At 32.5% G+C, this 26336-nt stretch overlaps 1 protein-coding gene across 2 annotated transcripts in view; it reads left to right on the forward strand.

Moving 5' to 3' along the window:
• Window positions 1–26336, forward strand: part of LOC130447340 (protein O-mannosyl-transferase TMTC1-like) — a 152650-nt gene that overhangs the window by 47892 nt on the left and 78422 nt on the right. For both annotated transcript variants that reach the window (XM_056784107.1, XM_056784108.1), the window contains exons 3-5: window positions 19233–19410; window positions 24072–24145; window positions 25168–25305. In XM_056784107.1, the coding sequence (XP_056640085.1) occupies window positions 19233–19410; window positions 24072–24145; window positions 25168–25305 (390 nt within the window). The remainder of the gene's footprint in view (window positions 1–19232; window positions 19411–24071; window positions 24146–25167; window positions 25306–26336) is intronic.

Consider the following 26336-nt stretch of genomic DNA (forward strand, 5'->3'; position numbering starts at 1 on the left):
TATATATTCACTCTTAAATTTTCACTTCTATCATATTGAGACTTCACATACCAGCAATAAAAAACAATAGCACTAAAGTAATATTTGAATATCCTCTGGGAAATTTAAACGTAACAATCCCTGGAATAATAACTCTGAATGTGTGAAAACTTCAATCTAGAATATTTTGTTGAGAGGTGCGCGAAAGTTCGGAATAAAATTATTACTGTTCAACCAATACGCTGAAAGGAGAGAATTGTGTTTATGTTGTTACGAATAAAATGAACCTTTTTGTCGATTTCTAAAAATGAGACTTCATCATACACTTTTTGAAATTTTGTTTGTGAGAAAAATATTCTTGAGAACAGAAAAATTGCGAATCCCTTCCTAGTACTATTCGAGGATGAATTGACGTAGTAGATGTTAAAAATATCTTTAACCATTTACCATACATGCTTTAAAGAAGTCTATGGAATAGATTCAGCTGGTTTTCATCAACATATATTGAAGCAAGGTTACGTTATTATTTGGTCAACATAGCGAATCAAAAAATATTGTGTTCTGACTGAACAGTGTAATGGAATTTCCTCAGCAAAAATCCATAATATTAGCAACAAATAAGTATAAAGTAAAATCTATATACGTGTAACAATGTTTTTATATCATTCCTCACTGGTTGTACAGTAATAATTTTATTAGGGATAAGTTTGCCATTGTGTAGAAATTATATAACACCAATTTGTATTCATTTTATTATTTAAGGAAGAACTCTGGTCATAGGGTCCATCATATAATAGTGAATCTTGTTCAAATAACTGTTAATGTGATAATACAGGATAAATTGAGGAGCAAGCAAATGCTGTGGTTCATAGCACCTATTGGAATTCCTTCACATGGATCGTTTTAAATACTTGTATATCCACTGTCAAATGAAGCAGTCGATTACCATAAAAAAACTACGGACTACGGACCCAACTCCACTACTTATGGAAACACACAACTTATTGAACAGATGATTGATTAAAAATAGAACTATAAGTTTGCGGTATAGAAAAAATGATTGATTTGATTTTATTTGACCACTAGAAGTCATTAGCAACAATTTAATTATCTCACTATAAGCTACTTACATAGGAGGTTTGCCTCCTAACAAAGCAACAAAATATTTTTTTCCATAATCTTTTTAGTTTCTCAATATGGTTTCGTCAAGTCTATATGGATTTTCCAAGGATAATTCATTCTCTTTGAATTTTCTTGTTCCTTTCTCTCTCCTAAACAAAAGCTAAGTTTACTTAATAACGTCCTCGTGAAAAAAAAACTACTGTAATTCGCTGGGGGTCAGATCTAGTGAATATGGTGGGTGATTAATCAATTTGAAATGTTTTCTGTTGATTGATAAACCAATAACCTCTTTTCTCTTTAACCTCAATCTCATACGTTCACTTTAGAATTAAGTTGCTCAATATTTTATGGCCGTAAATGATGATAGAGAATGTAGAGTTACCGTTCACAGTTTCTAACTCTACTAAACTACTAAATATAAGAATATTTGCATAGACCTAGTGTCTTTTAGAAACAAATATTTAATGACGACTCGATAAATTATTATACCAAGATAGTTTGCTGTACGTATCGTGTATATTTTGAGTTTGAAGAATATAATCAGCACATAAATACAACACTGATTTTAGGGATGATTTTATATTTGGTAAATGTATTTTACATACAGAACTTCGACCCCACAATAAGATTTAAACAGAAGCACCCAAATAAACTATCGCTATTTACTAAGATATATGGTGTTTAATGACAAAATTTTGAATTCAGTGATGGTTATTTGTTGAAGACATATCGATTGGTATATATTGGATATCGAATGCCTTAATTTGAAGTGAGGTGACTATTCAAGCTTTCACATCTTGGATTTACCGAGAAAGCGCATTTTCATGATCGGCGCAAAGTCCATAGCTTAATCTTTTGAGATTTTTATAGTTGGGAACATATAGAAAGTCTCATATGTTCCCAATAAATTGATAGTTCATAAAAGTTATGGAATTAACTAAATAACTTTCTCTAGTTTTTGAATAGAATGTAGATCAATATTGGACAGTTTTTATGCATATATTTGTTCAAGAATAATTTCAAACTTTTTTTGCTTCGGACACCACTCTGTATCAACTTATGATTTGATTCATTGTTGTATTTCACCAATAATAAATTGTGGTGTCCTCCAGTGGCTTTACCCCCATCGTCGACTTTATCAATTACTTTTTAAATTAATTTGCATTGCTACTATGCGATAAAGAATGAATATTTTCATTTACATTTTCAATGCTCATTTAAGTAGATAAAACAAATATGTTGGAAATCTCACGATTTTCAATGATTCCAAAAAGTACCTACAAGGATAGGATAAATGGAGATTATCATGGCTAATACACTGTAAACATATTGGAGAGTGAAAATTTTAATCTAACTCGTTTCTTCCATAGCATTTTGCTCTTGACACATTTTCACGAATTTGGAAACCATTTAGAACATTAACATACCAGAACAGGGAACGACAAAGCTGTTTAGTGTATGCGCTCTCAAATTTAGTTTTCGAACAATCTATTCTAGCCTGTTTGTGTTATTCCAGTGTTTAAAACAGAGAGATGCTATGTTGAAGATTTCCAACTTTAAAAGCAATAACTTCATGCCTTGACAACATTCAGAAAGTAATAAAACATTTACAAATGTAATGAAAATTCCTGTATTGTGAAATAATTTCACGGATCGAGGATTTCTGGAAGCAGGGCTGGACTAGTAGAAATTGGAAAAGATCTCGACTTTCCGACGAGTAGCATCACTAACAATCTGCGTCGATTGTGAAATAAGTGAGATTATACCTCATTAGTTGACATTAAATGAAAACTACTCAAGTAGGAGGTAATCAAAACATATGGGAAACAAATATTTACGTGTGTAATTTTCATAACTAGATTACTACTATCAATTTTCAAGAATAAGTTTTTGTCTTCTCCGAATGATGTTGGAATTGTCGTTGGAAACGAATGTGCAGATCGCCATGTCAAGAAGCCACAAAGAATTATCCTGATATCCCAGTTCAGCTGGCCAATGATCTGAAGATTAACTTCAAACACCTCATTAAAAAATCTTGACGCGATACATGGAGCAAGAGTACTACGGCATTACATCACTTCCACCCATCTACTTCTCACTTCAGTCACACAAAACTTACTCACCGTTATTTGATGTCGTCAGAAAGTCGTCCTGTCTGCCGAACAAGTTCCTGTGACTGTTAAGCACATCATCACCGACTGAAGAGAATATTCTACCGCATATCAGAACCAACCTCAAGGAGACACTTAACTGCCCGACGGAAATGAAGAAAATTGTAGAGGTTCTTAAAGTCACCAAGCCGTATAAGAAAATATAATTAATTTATGCATTGTAATAGATTTTGTAACAGTCCTATTTAGCTTATGTATCTTATGATTGTTTTTGTCTGCCAATGACCAGCGAAAAAAATATAGAAAAATTAAAACATATGTTCATTCTAAACATTTGTAAAGAAAAATATAGTAAATATTGCCGGTGTTTCAAAGTCTGTCGTTTACAGAATTTAAAAAAATTCAGACAAACAAACCTATAGAAGCAAACTACTCTGGGAAATGTGGCTGGAAACGAATCACTACTTCTTCTAAAGATATGAAAATAAGAAATATTTGTCTCGCAAAACCCAGTGTAGATGAAGTTTCCGTTCTCATTAGAAAAGTCTGGGGTGGCTTGCCGAAGAGAAATTGATCGGTCGTGGGTCTATCCAAAACCACGCTTCAATGAAATGAAAAGAGATTGCAAAGATTAAAACAACAACGACGTATGACTTCTGCAGACTTAAATAGAGTTAGTAGTGTAACGTGAAATATAGTATATAAGTAGGTATTCAATCATCGAGCTTAAGCAGCAGTCATAATTATGTTCTATACCAAATCTTTTCGTAGATGTTTTAGATTGGGGGATATGGTATATGAGGACTTCATTGGCAAAAGCTTGAATGGAAAAATAATTTTGATGTATTTATACAGTTTGCATTTTTAAACAAACTTGCCTTGTCTTGTTTCCTAAATTTGATATCCATCTATTCAAATTAGTTTAATCGTAGTTTCCTGTAAGTAATATGAGTTCTAGGAAAGCTTGAAGAATCTTGAGGACTCCAATCCTAAACTTTTTAGACGTACCTAGAAATTCGTACGGAACCTCCGGTGGGCGAGTTCAACCCACACTTCATCTTTTCATATTACGGTTCCTCTTTTCCCCTTCATCGATTATCTCCTCGAAAGTAGTATCCTGTGTTTATATTTGTCGTAACTGAGTCGAATTTATTAATAACTACTCTATTTCATACACTCATATTTTAAACACTCAGTTTCAATATAAATAGTAAAAATAGATTTAAAATATCTAACTAATCCATTTCCTCATGTAACCTTAAACTTTACTTGCACCATTTTGTTAGTTCCCAATTTATCTCATTATGCATTCCTTTGAAAATAAAAATAAGTGTAATAAGAAGCTTCTAGAAAATTTCCTTGCCTGTGTAGTATTTTATTGATTTAACTTTGTGACTGAATTTCTCTTGACAGAAAAAGTTTAAAAGATTTTGAGTATTCGGCATCTGCTAACCAAATTATGTGTAGGAGAATCGTCATATTTCAATGTAGTGTCATATTTGGATAGATAAATTGAGTATTCATCTACATTTAAGTACGTCGAACTTTCATAGAATTAAATACAGGGTATGCATGTATATATGTATCTATTTAGGTATTATATACTTTGTGAGATCTATTGAGTCGCTATTTTTTGCTGCGATATTTGGTAACCCAGTGTTTACCACTGATATGTTAGCTGTACATTTCTTAAAGAATCCAGAAGCTGTAGCTTCTAAAGATCTTCTTCTATTTTACACTTCGGGAGAATGTGGATAGAGGTTTCGTTCTCTGTGCAACTGCATGCCTAGCATCGTTAGGTGTTTATTGAAGCAAGAGTGTCTCGATAGGACTCCTGTTAGTACTCGCAGATTATTCTTACTTAGGTTGATAAATTCAGCAGATCTACTCCGGTTATAGTTTCCCAGAAGAGTCTTTGCCTGTCTCAGCACCTGTAGGTTGTTTCAATAATTAGCTCTAATCCTATCTACTTTCTTTTCAAATGTTCTTTCTATTGCTCTGTAACTGATACCACAAAAGGGTTCAGGTCCCATGAAGGGCTTGTCTGACGCCGCTTTAGCAACCTTACCAGCTATTTTATTTCTTTTCGCACTGGTGTGTCCCGCAAGCTTCTTTAATTTTTCTAGGCAATCCCAAGCGATTTTATGATATTGCAGTGAGTTCTCTGTTGAAGAGGTGGTGCGTTTGGATTAATAGCTTTGACAGATGATCATTCCAGCGACCAGGGAACATCGCTATCTTTTTTGCTTTTTCAATTTTATCCCGATTGTAAGGATTTCCAGAGTTCTCCAAGTCCAAATACAACGTATACTTATAAATGTTAAATACTACACACATTCGAGCAGTGATAATAATTCCATATTCATTCAATCTTGGATTGAATACTATGGTTGGTTTAAAGATCAGAATTGTTTCAAAGTAAACATAATACATCATCTTATTTCATGCGGATGAAATTCTTAAGAATAACATCATTTAATATTAGATTCTAAACCAGGTACGAAGCTCTACGTATATTTAGTTTTGGGTGATTTATTCTGTTTTAGAAAATATATATTTCATGATAAAATATATTGTGTATTTGTTACAGGAAATGTATGTAATCCGTCATTGTATACAATTCCTAGGAAATGTATGCAATTCCTGACATCGCACGGAAATGTATAAAATAAATTATATTAGGAACATTTCCTAGGAAATCTATACATTGTCTAAATAGCAATCGGAAATGTAAATATTTGAGATATCAATGGGTAGTTGGGATAGCGGGGCGAGAGGAGGGTGTTGTTTTGTATGACTAGACGATCTCCAACAGTTCTTCTTGATACAGAGGATGTACCGAGCACGGAGTTGGCCTCTGCAAGAAAAACTGTACTACAGCAAGATGTCTGTGCACTTCCAAGTGCCATTCCGGCTTACCTTGTAAAAACAAATAGCCATATAACAATATAAAGACTTACTTTGATATTGTGACATTTAAAATTACTTAATTAACAGACTGATTACTTACCAAACGAAAGTTTGATTTTATAAGAATAATATAAGTCGATTTTGTGATAAATACATTTTAAAAGTTCCTAGGTACACGATTTTCGAAGCTTTAATTAGTAAGATAATATGAAGATTATTATATTTTACGATATGACAGTTACCTGAACGTTGTTGTCTCAACAAGTGCCTTAATAAAAATTATTTTTCTTATTTCCTAATACGATACTGGAATTATATATAATTCCCAAGAATTGTGCACATTTCCTAGAACATTTATGTATTAAATAGTTTTTGAAACAATATTTTATTCATTTCTCAAATAGCTTCGAACTTTCCGGTCACATATTCTTCAACTTCAAACTGCCTCAAAGCACATAACGATTATTAACTATAAGCAACACTGCATACAAGCGTAATGACAATAATGAGATATGTAAACCAAAACATAATTTGAGACATAATGACTTTTGTTAACTTCACAGCCTGGACAATCAACCTTATACTGTAGCATTGCCGAAGTACTCCCAAACACAGGTTCGTTGTGAGCAGATGTCCACTATTATCATAGATAATAATAAAGTGGTCAATCGATTTTATGTTTAGAACAACGAGCCAACTTTTAAACGATAATATATCATTTCATGTAAATTTGTTGCCTGATATTGTGCTATTTCCCGATTTAGAGTAAACAGCCCTAATTATCCTGCGTAAAACAATATAGTATATTTTAATGTTATGTTTCTTCTATTTACTACCTATTACTCCTTAGCGTTCGCTGGGAAATGTTTAACTACATGTACCATGTGCGACGCTCTTTGACGTTGTCTTCAGTTCGGGTCTCACACCCGAACGAGGGGTTCATATATATGAATTTCTTCAACATCTTTTTCCTTAGACCTTCTGATATAATAATGCATCTAAATGTTCGTGATTTTAGGTCTTTTCTGTTTTAAAATTAGCGGCTTCACGGTCTAGGTCTGAGAACGAGATCGTAATGATAAGTTGGATAACTATCCATTGTTGGTTTATAATTTTAGTTAATAAAATTGGTACGACAAGATTGATTTGTATGCTGAATAGGTTAGAAAACATTAGCCGCAACAATCGTACTTGAGCTGCAATAAAAGAACACAAAATAGAACTAGTTTAACAGTTTCAATATCACAATACTACATTTTTATCTAAACCTTTCAGCTGTCACTTTATCATCAAAAGACCGATGCAAAAATAGTTGCTCATATTTAACACTTGAGGAAACGTAGCCTCAATGTTTTTTCCTCACCTGAATATTGTTACACTTATCTATGATTATTAATTTTCCATTGAATTGAAGACCATCCACACAATCCAAGTACGTTATTCTTCTTTTCAACTCTGTAGCTAACTTCTTTTTTGTTCCTGTTTTGCTCCGTACAGTTTTTTTTGTATATACGTATCCGGTCTCAGTGTAATTCTCCCAAATCTCATTTTGCACTATTTCTTGTTTCTTCAAATAATCAACCAAAAATACAGAAAACAAAACAGGTCTTCTTCACAACACAGTTAGTGTTTAGCAAATTATATGTATCTTCGATAAAGTGAAGGCGATCTTCATAGATTTACCTCATCTTCAGTCTTCGAAGTTTTGACATTTTCATCTGGTTTCGATGAATTGGTGTTATTGTTAACTGGTTCAGGGTAAAGCTGAAAAAATGAGAGAAAGGAATTCACGTTAAATAGGTCAATCGCTCACATTTTTAATAAGTCGAGATAAGCGTTCAAAACATACCAAACAACGGGATCGGTATTGAAAAACCAAAAAATTTGTTTGATTCTGGCTGGAAATGAAATGAATTCAAGAACGATAATAAGGATTAACAACCAAATCATCGTGTTAATTCCAACGAATTGAGAATATTATGGAATAATAACCTCAAACAGTTTCTCTCAAAGCGACTAGACATCTGGGCATTTGAATTCATTCTATTTTTATATCAGGATTTAAACATCAAGTCGTTGTCATTGATTAAAAATACACAAGAAGAATAAAAATTCTGTTTCCGATCTAGTGAACCTTCACTAATTTTAGTGATGAAGCCATATTTGAAATATGCGTTACGTTGGTGATTATAAGAGTGGTGTCATGTGAAGTAAAGGGTTTCTGAATGATTATTTTAAGAAGATTTGACCTCTTTTTTTATGTTTTGGGATTGCAATACAGTGGTAATCTAGTAATTTTTACAATTAATAAAATATTCCCTCCCAGTCACAAAAAATAATTTTTTAGATCAAAATGAATGAATATATCATATGTTTTCTCAAATAAACATTCAACTACATTGAGAGAGCAGACAAGCTCGTAGATTCTAACATACATACGATAAATTTCACCCAATCTACGGAAATATTTTAGGAAGTTTGCAATCGCATTAAATTATGATGATGCGGCAAAACCTATTTGAAAATAAAATACCAATTTGAATATTTATCATTCCAATGATTGCGTGTGGAGAGAAATATACTTCTATTGTGCGAAGTAATATTCTGGATACTATTGATTCATTCCGTATGTGACAATCTGAATGGGAAATTACGTGTGATGATGTTTTGATGTTGTTTTCAATTTTCAATATGGTTCGCATAAAATTACGAACCAAATTACGAATATTTAGGGTAAACTTTGTAGATATGCCATGGTGGTAGAGATGACCAGCAGCTTTAATTCTGAAGTAAACACATGTACTTGTACGATCGTGCAGTTGGTTATATTTTGAGTACAGATTATGTAACAGTAATCTCTAAGCGTTTTACTTGTAATTTGGTCAGTTTAGATCTAGGGACAGGCAGTACCATATCCAAACCTCAAATATGGATTATATTTTGGTTTAAACAAAGTGCACGATTGGATCTGCTACAATTTTTTGGTAGAGATGCCCCAGTCATAATAGTTACAAATGGCCAATTAATTTGTATTATTTTCTATTAGGATATCGTACCTTCTTACTATAAAAACGGTTTCTATTCGAAGCTATTACTCTGATAATTATTGGTAATAAATTGGTATTGGTCTTCGATACAAATGACTTCGTTCTCTAAATTCTTGAAACCCTCTTTGGTTTCCTTTAATCATATAGGCTGGTTAGAATCAATGAAGACCATTAAACCCTTTAACAACATTTCTGCTTAAAAGAAAAGTTTTGTAAACATTTCAGAATTTAATGATGTTTATTCAGAGCTGAATGTTGAATAATTCAGTTCCTCCCTATGAAAATTTTCCAACTAATACCATTACCATAATTTCTTGTATTGAAGCTCATCGTGTGAATTTCGAAGCTGTGTCGAAGAATGGTGCCACTTATCGAATTGATATCTGCTATTTGGAGTGTAGTAAACTAACCACATTCGAATGAGTGACAAAAACTCGTGATTGTACCGGTAACAGCGTTGCAAAAGGATCTATACAATTAGCTTTGTTTTTAAAAGAATCGCTTATTGACTCGGTAACAGTTTAATCATACAAACAACAACAGGCTAGATGTGAAATGTCTGATGTAACTTGACACGATAAGGAGAGAATACGATGCGCAATCGGTTTTTACTCAAAAAAAGACCTTCTCAAATGCAATTTATGATTATTTATGAACGATCTAAATATTCGAATACATCATTTTGGTAATCATTTCGAAGAAAAATGCCCTATTCGGCTTCTCAATGCACTAGGAAAGACGTTTATTTGATCCGTTGCAAAGATTTCTGATTAAAAAATGAATCGGTGCACAAATAAGAGACTAATGAAACTCAAATTCAATTCAAGCAAAACAGAAGAGAATAACTACACAAGGATAGTGGCAGATAAACTGAGTAATTCAGAATATAATACAAACTAGACATCAAATCCATTAGTTACCCCCATTATAATTCAATTAAACTTGGTATCCACATTCATTAATCTTAATAATAAGATCCATCAACGTTTTTATTCGTATAAAACTAAAACTAAGAAAATTCCTTCATATTCCATCATAATCCTCAATATAGATATAAAAAAGTTCAATGTATGAAAAAAAATTTCACCTATCCACTTAATGATAAATTACTTAGGTACTTTATCGAGTTATGTTCATTATTCTCTGTACATTAAATAATGATGGGTCAAACATCATATTATATTGATATTCATATGATGTTTGAAACACTCTTACGGAATACGTAACATTTTCCCCTTCAATGTCAGTATTGTTCATTTATTATGTCATATACATTCAGAGTGACAAGTTTTACCTGATGATGTTGCTGAAAATGGCAAATATCCAATAACGCAGACAGAGGACGACGTGTTATCAAAATTAGATACAATGCCAATCGGATCTAATTTGCATATTTATACGTGTCGCTATCTTTTGGATATCAGATGTAAGGCCATCAGAATTAGGATTAATTTCTATACCTTCAGATAATCGCTACATCTCAATCACAATAAGTAATGTAACTTGCTAATATTTAAATTGATGTTGAGTTTTAAAAAAAAATGGTTAGAGAAATTTTTCAACTTATAATCTATTGTAACGTTTCTCGGGTAAAGTTAATTCAACACAATTTTACACTTAAAACTCTATTTAACCACAATTATCACACTTATTGCAAGACTATCAACAATTTCTAAACTACCACATAGGAAATATATCAGTTTATATCGCTCGGATTACATTTTATTGTTCGCCACGTATCTCCAATATACAACTCCACTCCCATATTTTGAGTCAGACATTTACTTTTGCAATGGCAGAAAATCTTCCAAGATGTCTGCTAATAATCAAATTCTTCCAGAAGAGATAGAGGCAATCACAATTTCTTGTATAGTTTCCACAATATTAAATTATGACCGGTAATATAGATTTCGTGATTTATCTAGATTTTAGGTCTCTTTCAATGGAAAATCAAATTAAAATAACAAGTAAAAATACGTTTCGACCTACTTTGATCTTTATTAAAATATGAGTTGACATTTCATAATTATATTGAAAAATAAATCATCTACATAATGCACATCAGGTTAAAAATGAAATAAACAAGAAAAATTAATTTTTCCTCCGTTGCTAGATCGCAAAAATTTATAGCAGTCCTCAACTAAATTATTCGTGGTTGCATTAAAATTTATATAATAGAACTATAAATTTTGATTGAATGCCTTAGGTTTTTCTATTTTAATTATTTTTATAATTGGAAGTATGGTATTTGATAGATCTTGAGTGGTTAATGCAGTTTAATTTTTTTTCATCGTATTGATGACTTTCAAATCTATATCCCAAATATTTGAACTGCATCTATATCTTCGGGGACTGACACAAAAACTGGCCTTCCCGATCAATCAAGACCTGAGAAGTTTCGTGTCCAAAAATCAGCCGGAAAAGTTCTTGCTTCAGTTTTTCTGGATTGCCTTTATTGCTCTTTATTGATTTTTTGGATAAGGGTAGAGCAATAACGAGATTACTATTCGACATTACTGATCCCTCTACGGGAAAAAATTGAAGAGGAAAGCTATCCAAAGGTGTTTTTTTGTTTTTGTAGGACAACGCCCTTGCACACCAATCTCATGTTGTCATGCAAAAAATTCGTGATTTAGTGTTTGAATTACTAAAACACTCCCCTCATTCACCAGATTTGGCTCCGTCCGACTATCATCTCTTTACTCAACTGAAAAAAAGTTTAAAAGGTCGTAAATTTTCTTCCAACGAGGAGGTAATAGAAGCTGTGGAGGTCTGGTTTGCAGAGCAAGAAGAAACATTTTTTTTAAAGATCTAGTTGCAGGTTTGAGGTTCGCTGTAATAAATGTATCCAATTAAGAGTAGAATATGTTGAGTAATAAAATATTTTGACATTGAAATTTTGTTTGGTTCTATAGTAAGTTAATATCATCAATATATCCTCGTACATTAAGATAGGTTCTTAAGTTTCAAGGGTTATATCTGATGCTTAAATCTTTGAGCACATTGCCTCTTTGACAGCTTCATATAGCGCTATATGTTCAGACACTGTAGATGAACCTGCCACAGATACTTGTCTTTTCGTGATCCAGCATATTGTAAATTTATCATACAATTTAAATAAATAATCCGTTATACTTATTATCTTAGAATTTGAGTCAGGATTCCATTATCGCTTCCTCCCCAATCAGTTTCAACATATCCTGTAATATATTCCCTTTACATATTTTAATTGTAAGTCTATAGTACTTTGTAAGTACCTACTCTTTTTGAACATTGTAAAAGTTCTTGGTTATTTTCATTTAAATATCTGTTTAATAAACTTATAGTAAGAGTTAGATCGGGTTTCATGCAAACGATTAAATACATTAGACACTTGATGAGACTTCGACACTAAGCATCGTAATTTTCATCGTATTGCAACGTCTTATAATTTAAATTAGTTCCTAGCAGTGTACTTATATGTATACAATTTGCTATATTAAATTTACTTAATACTGCTTCAATTTTGTGTTGTTTTTTTCATTATGTCTAGTAACACTGATGCCTAAGAAGAGTTTTACCTTTTTTAAATCAACCATTGAAAATATATTCATTAAGTAACGTTTAAAATCCTTCATTGTATTTTCATCTGTACTATAAATCACTAGATCATCCACATATGGTATGTAAATATTTTTAGAGGTATCTCCTCTTTCTAATATGTACATACACTGATCTCCATAAGCATTTGTAGAATCCATTTCTTTAAGAGTCCTTTCAAATCCTTCAAACCTTTGACCACTATTTTTATGCCTAAATTGTCTGGACTACCTAGAGAATTTCCATTTCGTGCATCGCCTAGATTTTCGACGGATCTTCTAACGCGCTATTATCTTCTGAACTAAGGAAAATAATCTTATACAAAAGAATTTTTTCTTGGTTCAACAACTTATGTTGACTTTTATTTATTGTTTACTTAGCAAACAGTATTATTTTTTGCTCTGAACATTTTGCATAGCTTCTAAATGATTTTTTGATTTTATAGAACCATCCCAATTAAATTCTATACATTTGATATAAACTTCTACGGGTATCAGTTTTCCATATCATGAATAAACACATTAATAAATGCAATGCGAACTTAAGATGAATATATTTTTAGTTATTTGAATAATTCGTAATTTATCCATTATCTTCAATAGCAGTTTGCTTTAAATTTGAGATTTTTTTATTATTTTGATAATAACCCGTAGGTGCCTTCAAATGTAATCGACATGCATGTTCGTCTATAGATAATTTTTTCAAACACAAATATTCTATAACGACTCTTTCGAAATCTGGCCTCTACTCTAAATTCTACACATAATAGATTACAATGTGATAATAAATAAATAATTGTGAGCCGAAGGGATCAGCCTAACATATACGATAATTTCTAAACTAGTACAAGCATTAATACTATTTCCAACAGATATTCGTTTCCTATTTAGTTCACTCATTGTTAGCAATTACTGCCGAAAACCTTTATCAAACTGACATGAAAAGCATCTTCCCTTTGACCATTTTTAGACCCTCCAGTAAGAAAATTCTAAACGTGAAACGCTTATTTATATGCATTGCCAAAACCGTACAAAAGGCTGTTCAATCTACATAAAATATTTTTTCGCAACCGTTTCACTGAAGGGCCTTCCGGATTTCAATAGAAGTTTGACTGTGAGGATTTGAGCTCCTTTTATTTGAGTAATCTTATTATTTTTGTATAATACAACTACGATGTTATTTTGTTAACTGGGTAAATAGACATAATAGGATCCAAGATATGTTTTGAAAATTTCATCATGAGCATTCTACTATAAATTTTTTCATCTATCTATATAATAGAGAACCCTAATTATTAAAACTATTAACACTAAATATTGTAGTTTCATCATTTTAATGTAAAGTCTTCGTATGGAAATTCAAATTGTTTATTGGAGAAAACTATTAAATTCCCTCACCAACTTTACTGAAAAAATTCGTTCTCAAAATTTTAGAAGAAATTAGTCGTTTGATATGCATTGTTTGAATTTGGAAACGTACCACCTTATATTTCGACCTCTTTACAGGGTATTTATAATGAAACTTGACATAATATTAAAATTCAAATCGCAATATTAGATTTAGAGCCGTCAGAATATTTCACAGTGGGTTACACATTTACATATATCCTGCTTCCGTGACTAAACTGTAATAGCAAAATACTAAGTTCGACAGATATTTTGAATAGTTACGGACTCTACCGAATACCAAAAGGGGTTTATTTGTGTTTATAGGCTAATGTTAATGCACCGTTCAACCAATATCCGAATTGGAACGAACAATATGCTTTTCAACAAATCCTTCGCAGCTCAACAGGTGTCTATGAATAAATATTTAGACAATATTCATGGAAAATGCCCAGGAGTTACATGGACGTACGTACTTATTTCCTGATTCTGCGGGAATAATGAATGTAAATAGGTATCTCGTAATACATATGGCTACATATTTTGAATTTTTCGACCAGGTATATCATTTTCCAGATTGTTTATTGAAAAAAATAATAATAGGTTTTTACTGTCTCATCACATTTTATTTTGAATTTAATAATTAAAAATAAAACTTCTGATCGTTCTTTGAGGAAGAGTGCGACAAATTTTTTGGTTATATGCCAGTAGATTTGTCCTTTTTGACGATATCGACTGCACACTGGTATTTAGTTCATGTAGACGCACCAGCAGACGACGGTTGCTGTCTTAACTCATTCATTTTTTTTGGCTTTTTTCTACTATGATCTTTCCATTTCTAATCACAAATCCCTGCGTCCATTTAAGGAGAATGTTACTATTCAACGGACTATGTGCTAAGACATTGAATCACATTATTTTCGAATAACATAACGTATTTTGTTCTGCTTGGATCAATGTTTTTTATCTCATCAATGTCTCAAGAATCTCTACTTAAAGCTCTCAGTCAACCTGCCTGAAACAACCATGAGTCGTCTATTAGGGTAGCTAATGGTTTTGTCATTTCTCTTGCATCATTTTAGTTTCCTTGACTATCTAGCATCTAGTTCATTATATTCTCAAGACTAGTGGGACATTGTAAGTTTTCCGTTTCGCTTATCTCTTCATCTCAAGCACTCGAAATAGATGTGCTCCGTTGTACCTTGTCACCCTCGCTGCAGTGTCTGCAGACTGATGAGCATTTTAATCCTGTTTTCCTGAAGCGGCAGGCGCTCCCACAATCCTTCATTTTGGATTTGAGGCGTTGTGAAGTGGATATCCACTCCCAGGAGAGAGAGTTCAGTGTGACTCCAACCACGACTGTACCTCTAAGAAGATTGTACATGAGATAAAATGATGAGTGATATGAAACCGATGCAAGGAAAAATTTTTGTCTGATTGAATGCCCGCATGGAGTGGAATCGAGCAGAGTCTAGTATAGGAGGTAACCTGGCTTTATTGAAGCCGATTTTCATCGCAGTCCTGGATAATAGTACCGCAACTCGTCAAGGTTATAGGTGTTGGAGTTGCCTCCGTGTAGAGGAATCATGACTTGCTCTTCTACTGCTGCTATTTCGTCAGTTGTAGACTTGGTCTCGAAAAAAATCGGAACTAGGTTTTCAACGTTCGGATTTTGGACTTTGGACATAATTTGCAGCTTCCCTAATCCAATGAAGCAGGATGTAAAGTCACAACTGCCGAAGGCATAGATGAAGAGGAATAGCTCTAGTTTTAAAGAGCTTTTTTTCTTTCATATTTTCAAAAACTAGTCCCTCAAGGTTATAATCGCCAAAATTTCTAAAAAATGATTATTTGTGATTTTTAGGCATAGTTGCATAGTCTAAAATTTGGATTATTTATAAGACCAATATCATAAACAAGTTTGCAAAAAACTAGACCTTTAAGGTTAAGGTTTCTTCGATTTTTTACAAAATTGCCTTCAGCGCCAGAGGTCACAAACTTGGATTATTCGTTGGGTCAACTAAAGAAATTATAACATCTGTTCCATAGTCTGCCAGGCGCTCATACAATGCGGTTCATATGTATGGAATCAATTCAATTTTAGTGTTATGATATACTAGCATATGGCAACTTGTTCGAAAGGGATTTCAGTTGTTTCAATAATAGCAAATTCCTGAATGTTTCAAACTATAAAATTGTTTTCAGGTGTGTTCTATCAGATTTTTTTATGCCAACACTACCATCTCTCTGGAAACGATTATATTATTATGGGATGAGTTAGTTTGTATGTGGATTATTCTACCAATTCGAAGAAAACACCAACAAAACTAAGCGTACTAAAAAATGAATACACTTGGTTTCATATTTTTTTATAAGATGCCAAAAAATATCCGTACAATTTTTTCGATAATCCCATATTAATAAATGAGCATTACTCCTTTCTGATTAATCAAGAAAATACAGTTCATAGAGAAATTGATATATTATTCAACTGAAATCAGTTCATAGAGGAATTGGTTTATACCTACTATTTATTTCTCAAACTGAATTGAGGGAACGGTTAACAAGTATTCATCACAAAGCGAATTAATCAACCTCATTCAAAACAATGCTACGATTTTACAATGAAAATTAATTCATACTAAAACATTTCTCGTGAACTGAAGCATGAAAAGATGTTTCTCACTCCTGAATGGCTTTAACGTTTCCATCCACCAAAAATACTCGAGCAATAAAAAGCAGAGAGAAATTTTTTATATAATCTGAAAACAATCGTAATTTGATTGTAAAACGATCAAATACTCTTCAAAATGAGAAAAAAAATGTTTTCGACGATTTATCCATTTATCTATAGTTATTCCAAAAATTTTAGCTTGTATTAACCAAACATTTTCCTTTGAATTACTGAGTTCAAGTAATTGAATTCGGCGACATCACATTTTTTATTCCTAAAATTTCTCAACCATATGAAACAGCTACTCCTTTTTACTCGTATATAACAAAAATTATTCGATAAAGATTTTTAGACCATACCTATATTGAAGGTTCTATACAAAAACGAAGATAAAGGCAAACCAAAGAATATCAGAAGGTGTTCAGAACAACACAGACCTAAAACACGGAAATATGTTCTTTACTGCGCTGTTCAATATAGTATTAGAATGGATAGTACGTAAAATCGGTGTAAACAAAACAGGGGTACTAAAAACAAGGGCAACACAACTACTGGGATAGATGGCGAATCTACGAGTCAACGAATATAAATCGAAGTTCATGATAATGACATCACAAAGGAAAAAAACAATGTCAATACAACTGAACGAAGAAAAACCAATAGATTATTACTGATTAAGAACACATCAATCACATGTGATTGTCAAAAGTATCTAAAATCGGTATTTGCTTAACCTGTTAAGCCTAGAAGGTTTCTTGATAAATTTATTATTATTTTTCCAATCGTGTTACGGTTTTATGAATTATTATAGATTATATGAATGTGAGTAAAGCTTTGCAAGATATTGTTTCGTTATTCTAGTTCGTCGTCTAGTGAAAACTAGAGTTTATCAAACTAGGAAGTGATATAGATCCTAATACGTATAATAGCTAATAATACATGACCAGAATCACTCAGAGTTTTGAAGAAATTAGAGCTTTTTGTGACAGGGTTTTCTATAATAAAAGACATCAATAATTCACAAATGGCACCTTGTGTATTTAATGGATTAATCAATTATATATGATACCCACTTTCCACAAATTAATCTTGTTATCTAAACATACAATGCTATTCACATCAGTTCAAATGCAAACGTTTACATGTTGCTAGTGAATGTGAGATAATTAATTAGGTCATGTAGCACACATGGTGTTTAATATATATTCGACCGGGTATTAGGAAGAGGTTACTTCCCAAAAAAATCATTCATCTCACCGATCCTAAGAGAAATGATGAGACATAAATATGTTGGTGTTAAACCATATTGTTCCCTTGAACAATAGATAAAAAAATCATCAGAAAGCACAGCGCAAAGAACAGCTCATAAAAATTCATTTAGATCAGGTACTTATACCTACTAATTCCGAATTTCTTGATATTATTTCTTCAATTAATGTCGAAATTTCTGGAGCAGGGCGACCGTTTCTATGATAATAATATTGCTCATTTTTTGTCTCAGTTAAATTCATATTGAGTCCTATAGTCATGTTTTTAAACAGTTTGGGGTGCAAATTTATGGTATGGGTCTTTTATCTGAGCTATATTTTGATTTTGAAATAATTAACATTAACTGGAAAAGAGCTGAAAATATTTGGTTGGCATGACTATCGCTTTTGCGGCGACGAAACTGTTTTTGCCTCTTTCGGAGCAGGTTTGCTCCTTGCAGTCCACTGTTTTTTTTTCTTTCAGGAGTCTAGTGATGGATTCAGGTTTCATCTACATTTAGAAATCGATGCAAAAAATTTGAATCATTCAGCTTAAACCTCTTTTATAAAGTCGAATGCGTTTTTGATCCAAAGTGATCTAAGGCGGCAATTTACACATTCATAATTCTTCAGTCAGTCTGGCAAAAGCATTCTTTTGACATGCCGATACCCAACTTCTACCTTACTCACTTTGATCCGACAGTCGTCCAGTATGATTATCAAACGTATAGTATAATCGTCCAGAAATTCGAGTGAAAATCTCTCAAATATAATTCTCAACTAATATTTATAAAAGCTGACATCATCAGATTGAAGTCGGAACCTTATTGTTCAATTTGACTGGAGAACTTTTTATGTTATCAAAGGTAAAGCTGATTTGGGCAGACTTCAAGACTTTATTTCGTTAATTTGAATACGCCATATAATAGTCCAGATATATATTTCTTTAATTGATTTCAGAAATTAAGCTATAATAAGTACCTAGCTCGTCTTAATATGAAAAAACTTCTGGAATATAATTCAATCAAACTTCGTGCTAGAATAACTTTATTTGATATCAATTTCAATTTGTGAATAAAAAAATTGCCTTTAAAGTTTTTGTATTAAGAAATGATGATGAACGAGATCGATCAAACTCTCACTATATTTCACAGTCTCACAATATCTCTTCCTTACAGAGCTAACTATTTGGTCTTTGGCTTGAATCCTGCATGGTTCCATTTGACAAACATACTACTACATAGCGCAGCCTGTTCCTTGTTCACCCGAGTATGCTTGTGCGTAGCTGGTCTACGACCACAGTTTGCGGCTTTGGCAGGCATTCTTTTCGCAATTCATCCCATTCACACGGAGGCGGTAAGTGCTTCATATAGTTAGTTCATAAATCGATTTGATACGAATTTCACCGTCAAGACTTGAATTATAAACAGATATTCGCGAGATTTTTTGAAGAACTATGTTCGCTGGAAAAGTTGTGCGGTGATAATTAAGATAAATACGTACTTATCTGTCGACAAAAGCGATTTCTAGTCTCTCCATCTCTATCAAATCAAGTATTATGTGTGAAAATATATTCAGTAAATGGAGAACCACTAATCAATATTAAATTTCAACAAAAACGTTCTTTCTTCCAAATTAGAAAAAAAGTCATCTTAAAGATCGATGTTTGCGTGAGCCTCTATGTGTCGACGATTTACGAGGGCCATATAATATGTCGTCTCTAAAAAGCGGAGTCAGATAAGTCCCACACAATTGGGTAGCTGCTAATTCCACCAGCCATTACGTGGATCATCAAGAAGTATAGCCTGCACATTGATATTATGAATGAATCAAAACGTGTAGAAAATTTTATGCAGTTTTTTTACACCAACATCAAATGGACGAGTAAACATTATGGATATGTTCGTTGTATTAAATATTCAAAGATATGCCTAGAACTACTCTTTCGATACATATCAAGATACTGCTACCAGTTAAAAATAGATTTGTCAATTCATTCATTGAAAGTTTATTATTTCGCAATTGATGTAACAATATCTATTGCCACATCTTTAAGGTAATATAACATATTCCTTGCTAGTGGCTCGACAGGATCCGTTTTAATACTGAAATGTTGACTCCATCGTTTACGGATATTTACTCTAAGCACAATAGGTTAGCTCCTAGCGTGAGTCTATTACGAAAAAATTTTTCAGGCGTCGCGCAAAGGAAGCAACTATGTACCATTCTGTTTGAGGTGAGGTAGACACTCAGCGCGTCTGTGTGTGCATCTATATCTTAAGGCTACGAGCTGATGCAAGTACAGTATTGTTATCAGTGTGTAGGCTAAATTACGAATACTTATTCTTTTTGTCAAAAGCCTAAAAGCAATCGATATTGACTGATATATGGGCAGTGGGTGGAGAAAGTCAGACGGAATGGTTCGAAAATAGGTTGTCAACAAATATGAATATTTAAGCCTTCGGTATGTTGGTGCAAAATACTGTGAAACTAAGCATTTGACCTGTACATCCGCTAATCTTTCTAAATCAGATAGTTATAGCAAAATCAGACATTTCATATCGTCCAGAAAATATGAGACAGGAAGGAAGAGTTAGTGACCGATCTTTCTTTCTCGCAGGTATATAATCAATTCAACGAATTATGAAGAAAAAAATCAATTCATACTATCAAAAACAAGGCATGGGCTTGCTTCAAGATGTGATCATCCTCCTTACAATTTTAATTTAGCGCCTACTAACATGTTACTTCATCTACGTCACATATACTATGAATATATCGAAATATTTTGAAGACCGAATTCACAAGCGATTTAGGCCATATTATTGTTGAAATTTATCGTGAAGGGTAAATTGTTCAGAAGGCTTTCATATGAAAAATCGATACTTTACTTCTGTTTTTCATATTTAGAAACAGTACCTACTTGGAAAACATACCTTGTATTTCATCTTGTTGCATACTCTATCATTGTTAATACATTTGCTTTGGAAATAGTTCCTTGTGAAACTCTCTTGGAAATTATATTGAAAATTCGAGAATCCGTCATAACTTCAATTCAAAACCGTACGAAATTATATATGTTCGACAGATGTCGACTTAATGGTGTATAAATTATAATTTCACCGTTTTCAAAATTGTGGATAATAATTAGGAGTGTTGGAATATGATCTTCCTATTAAAAATAAACCTAGAGTCACAGAAGATTGATTAGATGATAGCATAAATAATCAGGTTCTGGTTATAGAAAAAAAATTGTAAAATGTATCAATTTGTGAGAGAAGAGATTGACAGTCACGCCATGGTTAAAATCTTCTTAAAAATTCATATAATACTCATCATTCTGAATACACTGCTCACACTACCACTACACCAACACTCTAAGTTACATTGTCTGACGCGCTTTTCGATAACCAAATTATCATCTTCAAAGACTGATGGTAAATTAGAATGTATCAAAAAAAGAAGAATCCGTTGGTTAAAGTTTGGTGGGAGAATGGGATTTTTGTGAGGAATGTGTTTTGTTTTAGTAGGCCCTGATATAGGAATAGCTCCTCTGCAGGGCTGGTTGTTTTGTGGTGGTTTCGTTGGGTTGTGTTTGCCTAACTATTTTAGCCTAATGAAAAGAAAGTGAGGCTTGTGAGCAAAAACGATCCTTTTCGGTTTGCTTTCTTTAGTTTTTGGGGGTTTTATTTGTTTTTTTGCAATCTCGTGTTATTTTTTTCCTCTTAAATCCAATTTGGCGTGGGCGGGTACAGCTGCGGCTGTATTATTCCCTATCGTCGGCCATTTGACTGGAAAATCTCCTTGGTAAGAACACCCCACCCTAGTTAAGTATTTAAGGAGATATTTCTGCCAAGGAGGATTTCCCACTGGAATTATTTATCGCAGCAGAAAGTTTATTGATAGGATTTAGTATGAAATAGGTAAGTCAAATTAAAAGGCTTTAATTTACGTTCAGTCTTTGAAGACAATAAATTGGTTATCGAAACGCTCGTCAAAGAGTGTAATTGTGAGAGTTGGTGTAATGGTAGTGTGAAAAGTACCACTACCAGAAATTCCAACTTAATGCTCATCGCCACATCATTATTATATTGACACATAAATTTATGCCGTATCAATATGAACCCTTGTATTTTTTCCTAACTAAAAAGACGAGCTCACTCACCCACAGGTGTGGGGTAAGATTGTATTTCCCGTTATTAAGTTAAAGCATAACTTTAGCAGATAGCCACATGTCTATTAAATCATGAAATGCCATGAGAAACGTGTTCTGAAGTTTACTCTAAATTGTATTGCATTTCATGTGAGGAACGAAGTTGTCATAAAGCGATGTCATCAGTGGCACTGTGTACATACTTTATTACAATAGATCCACACTTAAACTACAAATTGAACCAAAACCTTCAAAATATTTTCCGTTGAAAAAGTTTTGAGGAATTATTAAATGAAAACATTTTGTTTGAACTATGTAGCGTGTCTTTTGCCTCTTCAATATAGCAGCTATTTGAAAACAATTACGAAATAGGGAGCAGTGCAAAAGTTTAGATTGTTCACATTCTCTGGTGCCAGGAATAAACAAAAGGGTCACAGAGGCGACGGTTGTTGCTTATACTATGTTTTCGGCGCTCCTTCTAACCAAGATCTTATAACGTCGAAATTATGTTGACATTGGATTTCCTTGGAGGCTGAAGGTAGCTGTGAAATACTGAATAAAGTATGAAATGTGCAAATTCATCTTGTACTATCATTCAAATAGTGAATAAAACTCAAATCTACATTTTTTTTACATTTAAAAAGAATTTTTAACAATGCTCTCTCTAAAATAATATTCGACATTCTTTCATCAAATTTGTTAATAAAAAATGCGTCTAACTACATTGATGTGACATAATATTCTAAACCATGAGGGGATTGGGCCAAGAATGACCAACAACTCAAGAGTTGTTTCATTTTATTGAGACTTCTTCCACACAGAAAGTAAAAATATAAAGAAAAGTTTGACAATCATTTATATCGGAATGTTCCATCCGAATACAACATAGAGTATACTGCTCATTTAGATATAAGGAATTGAGGAAGTAGAATGGACGGATACGACAGATGTCTCTGTCGTAAAAATGTGTCCCTTAGTATGAACATCGACGTGCTTCACCCTTTACTTGTAATTTAATAGCCCAATTTGTATAGTGGCTTCACCGCTGCCTTGTGAAAGGAATTGAGTATATTTGAGGGGAAAAATAGTTACTTATTTTTAAAAATGAATTTTAATTTTTTCTAATATCCAGAAAATCCAGAAGCAAATCTAAAATTCTAAAATATTATAGTGTTCAGATTTAATCTTCATATTCATAGGAATAATAGTTTAAAAACGTCAGTTAACTCAACTAGGTGAAACACAGAAACAAAAATATTGATACTGGATGTTGTATACAAGATTTGGAATAGTCACAATTCCCATTAAGCAATAATCAATCCGTTAATTACTAATTCTCAATATTAAGCGTGATAAAATGCTTCAAATTGGAATAAGTGAAAATCATCATCTTTCTAGCGTATTCGAGGTGTTGGTTCAACTTACCACGAAATTGTCCGTTGGGATAATCATACTACAAAGTTATGTTTCAACATCTTATGTACTCAGAAAAAGGAAAAGGAGCACAAGGGAAGGTCAACTGGTCAACCGAGGCAATTACATCTACGAGGCCTCGAGTTACTGACCAATGGTTTGAAAAACAAGGTAGAACTAGAATCCGTACACCATAGTACCGTAGTCAAGCTTTTCATATTTTTTCATACCGTACCTCGACCATGTCGTTTTGCTGCTGATATGTAGACAGGATCCTAATTTGCTACAAGGGCACCAAAACTTATTTTCAAACTCTATGATTCCACCATTAATGTGAAGCTATCCTATTACTAAAAAATGAGAATCGATTAATTATTTCATACTTTGGATGCAATTGACAGATTTTCTAATCAATTTTCAACCATTTACAGAATCAAAATTGATGTTGCAGGTAACTGGAATCGTGGGGAGAGCGGATGTTTTGGCATGCATGTTTTTTCTTCTCTCGCTACTTGCATACCATGGGTAAGTAACCAATATAATTTTCTTTTGACTAATGATTCAAAATCCACTTTTATAAGAAAGGCACCTAATACAAGTGGAGATGTATATCAATCAATACGAACCAGATTCCTTCTCAAAATACGATCCACTTAAATAAATGGTAGTCGACGGTGTTACTGGATTTCATTACTCCATCGAAACCAAATTACTGAAACGTCACAATAATACTCACTTTTGCTGTCCAAATTATTTCCAGTAAAACAGAATCGTCGACAGCTTCTATTTCAACATATTAGACTATTGAACACAAACGAATTCTTGAAAATCCCAATCAAAATGAAATCATCTATGCAATTGTGGCCTTAAATGACATTCTGATAACAAAGTTTTGACTTAGTTTAATATACTTCCAATATTTTGATAATTATTCATCTCTAAAAATGAGTTTTCAGTATTTTTAGGGAGTTTTATCACAATACTATGTATTTGTCCATATATCCATTTATATGAAATATATCAATGAAGCAAGTAATTTAATTGTATGTTCTCGTATCGTTACTAAACACGAAATATTTTATTGAAACTACCAGTAACTAGTGTTGGGATCATACTCATCATACAATTCTCTATTTATATTATATATTCAATTAAATGTCTTCAATATACAAACTTCACATCAATAATCATGAAGTCTTGATTTGTTCAAGTATAAATCTGTATTCGTGTTTGAACATGTGATTTTCTCCCGTCTAGAGCCATCTAGAACTAGTTCAAAATCCTCACGACTCCCATATTCCCCAGCTCACATTAAATAACAAAGACTTCTTCCCTAGGGAAATTTTGTTCATTGACATTATAAATAGAGCACTCTACTACCTGAAACCAATTCGATTCATATAAATTATTTTGTATGCGTATCCACAGAGAAGTTTGATGGAATAATTTTTTAAATTTAAACTTCAAATTAATAATTTCACTGCATTATGTTTAATCTGTATCAATGACTTATTTTTTAGAAATATGACTTTATGTTTTTATTTCAGTAGGGCTGATGGAATTTATCATGTCTGGATCAGTATTCTACTGGGTGGTCTTAGCATGCTGTCTAAAGAAACTGGAATCACAATTTTAGTGATCAATCTGGCTTATGACTTTTTTCTACATTGGCATTGTTTAAAACGGTGAGTGTAATCAATTTAATGTATAATCATACTATTTTTCATAAATGATATTCGAAAAGTATTATCACATAATTTAGTGTTTAAATTAGCTCAATTCTAATAAAAATACCCATACCTCTATATCCGTCATTGCGATTTTTCGATATGTGGTTGAAACCCTGAATATAAAATGTTTGACGCGATTTAAGCTGCGATTCCTACAGGGAAAAAACTACCAAAATTTTTATGATCTAAAAATTGGAAAATATTTTCTTTTTTTATTTATAGACTGACAATTCAACTGTAATACATTAAATTCTTTACCGTTCATCATAATCCATACTTTTTAAATCACTTAAATTGAGTTCTGATTGAATTTTTAATTTGTTCCATAGATTAGAATTAGTTGTGACAATGTTGAGGGTCAAATATAAATTTAGTTACTGAAGAATGAAGGAGTTTTTTTGGGAGGTCTTTATGATAACTCATTTATGAGTCGGATTTTTCGTTTCATTGTGGAAGTTCATGGTTTGTGTACGAATAATTGATAAACCGAATTTGATTGTTGTGATAGCTTAGATATTTCTGGAGAATTTTCTAGATTATTAAGTACTGAAAATCGATTATTTGTAGAGACTTTAGAATAAGCTGGATTCCTAACTAGTATTTCAGCCTATTTAAATGAGAGGTTTCAAAAGGCCATTGTTTTTTTAATGGAATTTGTAACTAAGCAATCGTTGTCATATTTTTTACAATAGATGCAATATCATGTATCAGTATTACAATCATGATTTTCCCCTTTTTTCTCCACTTATTTTACATTTTTCGAAGCTTTTGCATAATTTTGTAGTGTGTATCATGCAAATATAATATTGCACAACTGGGTAAATGTATGGTTCTCTCTCAAAATTACACAAATTGATTTGTATCTCCTTGGGTAGAATGTTTCCTAAAAATGACACGATAATCATCTGTCGCCGTAATAATTTTGTGGTATTATCAGTGGTTTTTATTTGTCTAAGCATTCTTGTAACGTTTACAACATTTTTATC

This window comes from Diorhabda sublineata, chromosome 8 (assembly GCF_026230105.1).
Source record: "Diorhabda sublineata isolate icDioSubl1.1 chromosome 8, icDioSubl1.1, whole genome shotgun sequence".
In the NCBI taxonomy this organism is placed as follows: Eukaryota; Metazoa; Arthropoda; class Insecta; order Coleoptera; family Chrysomelidae; genus Diorhabda; species Diorhabda sublineata.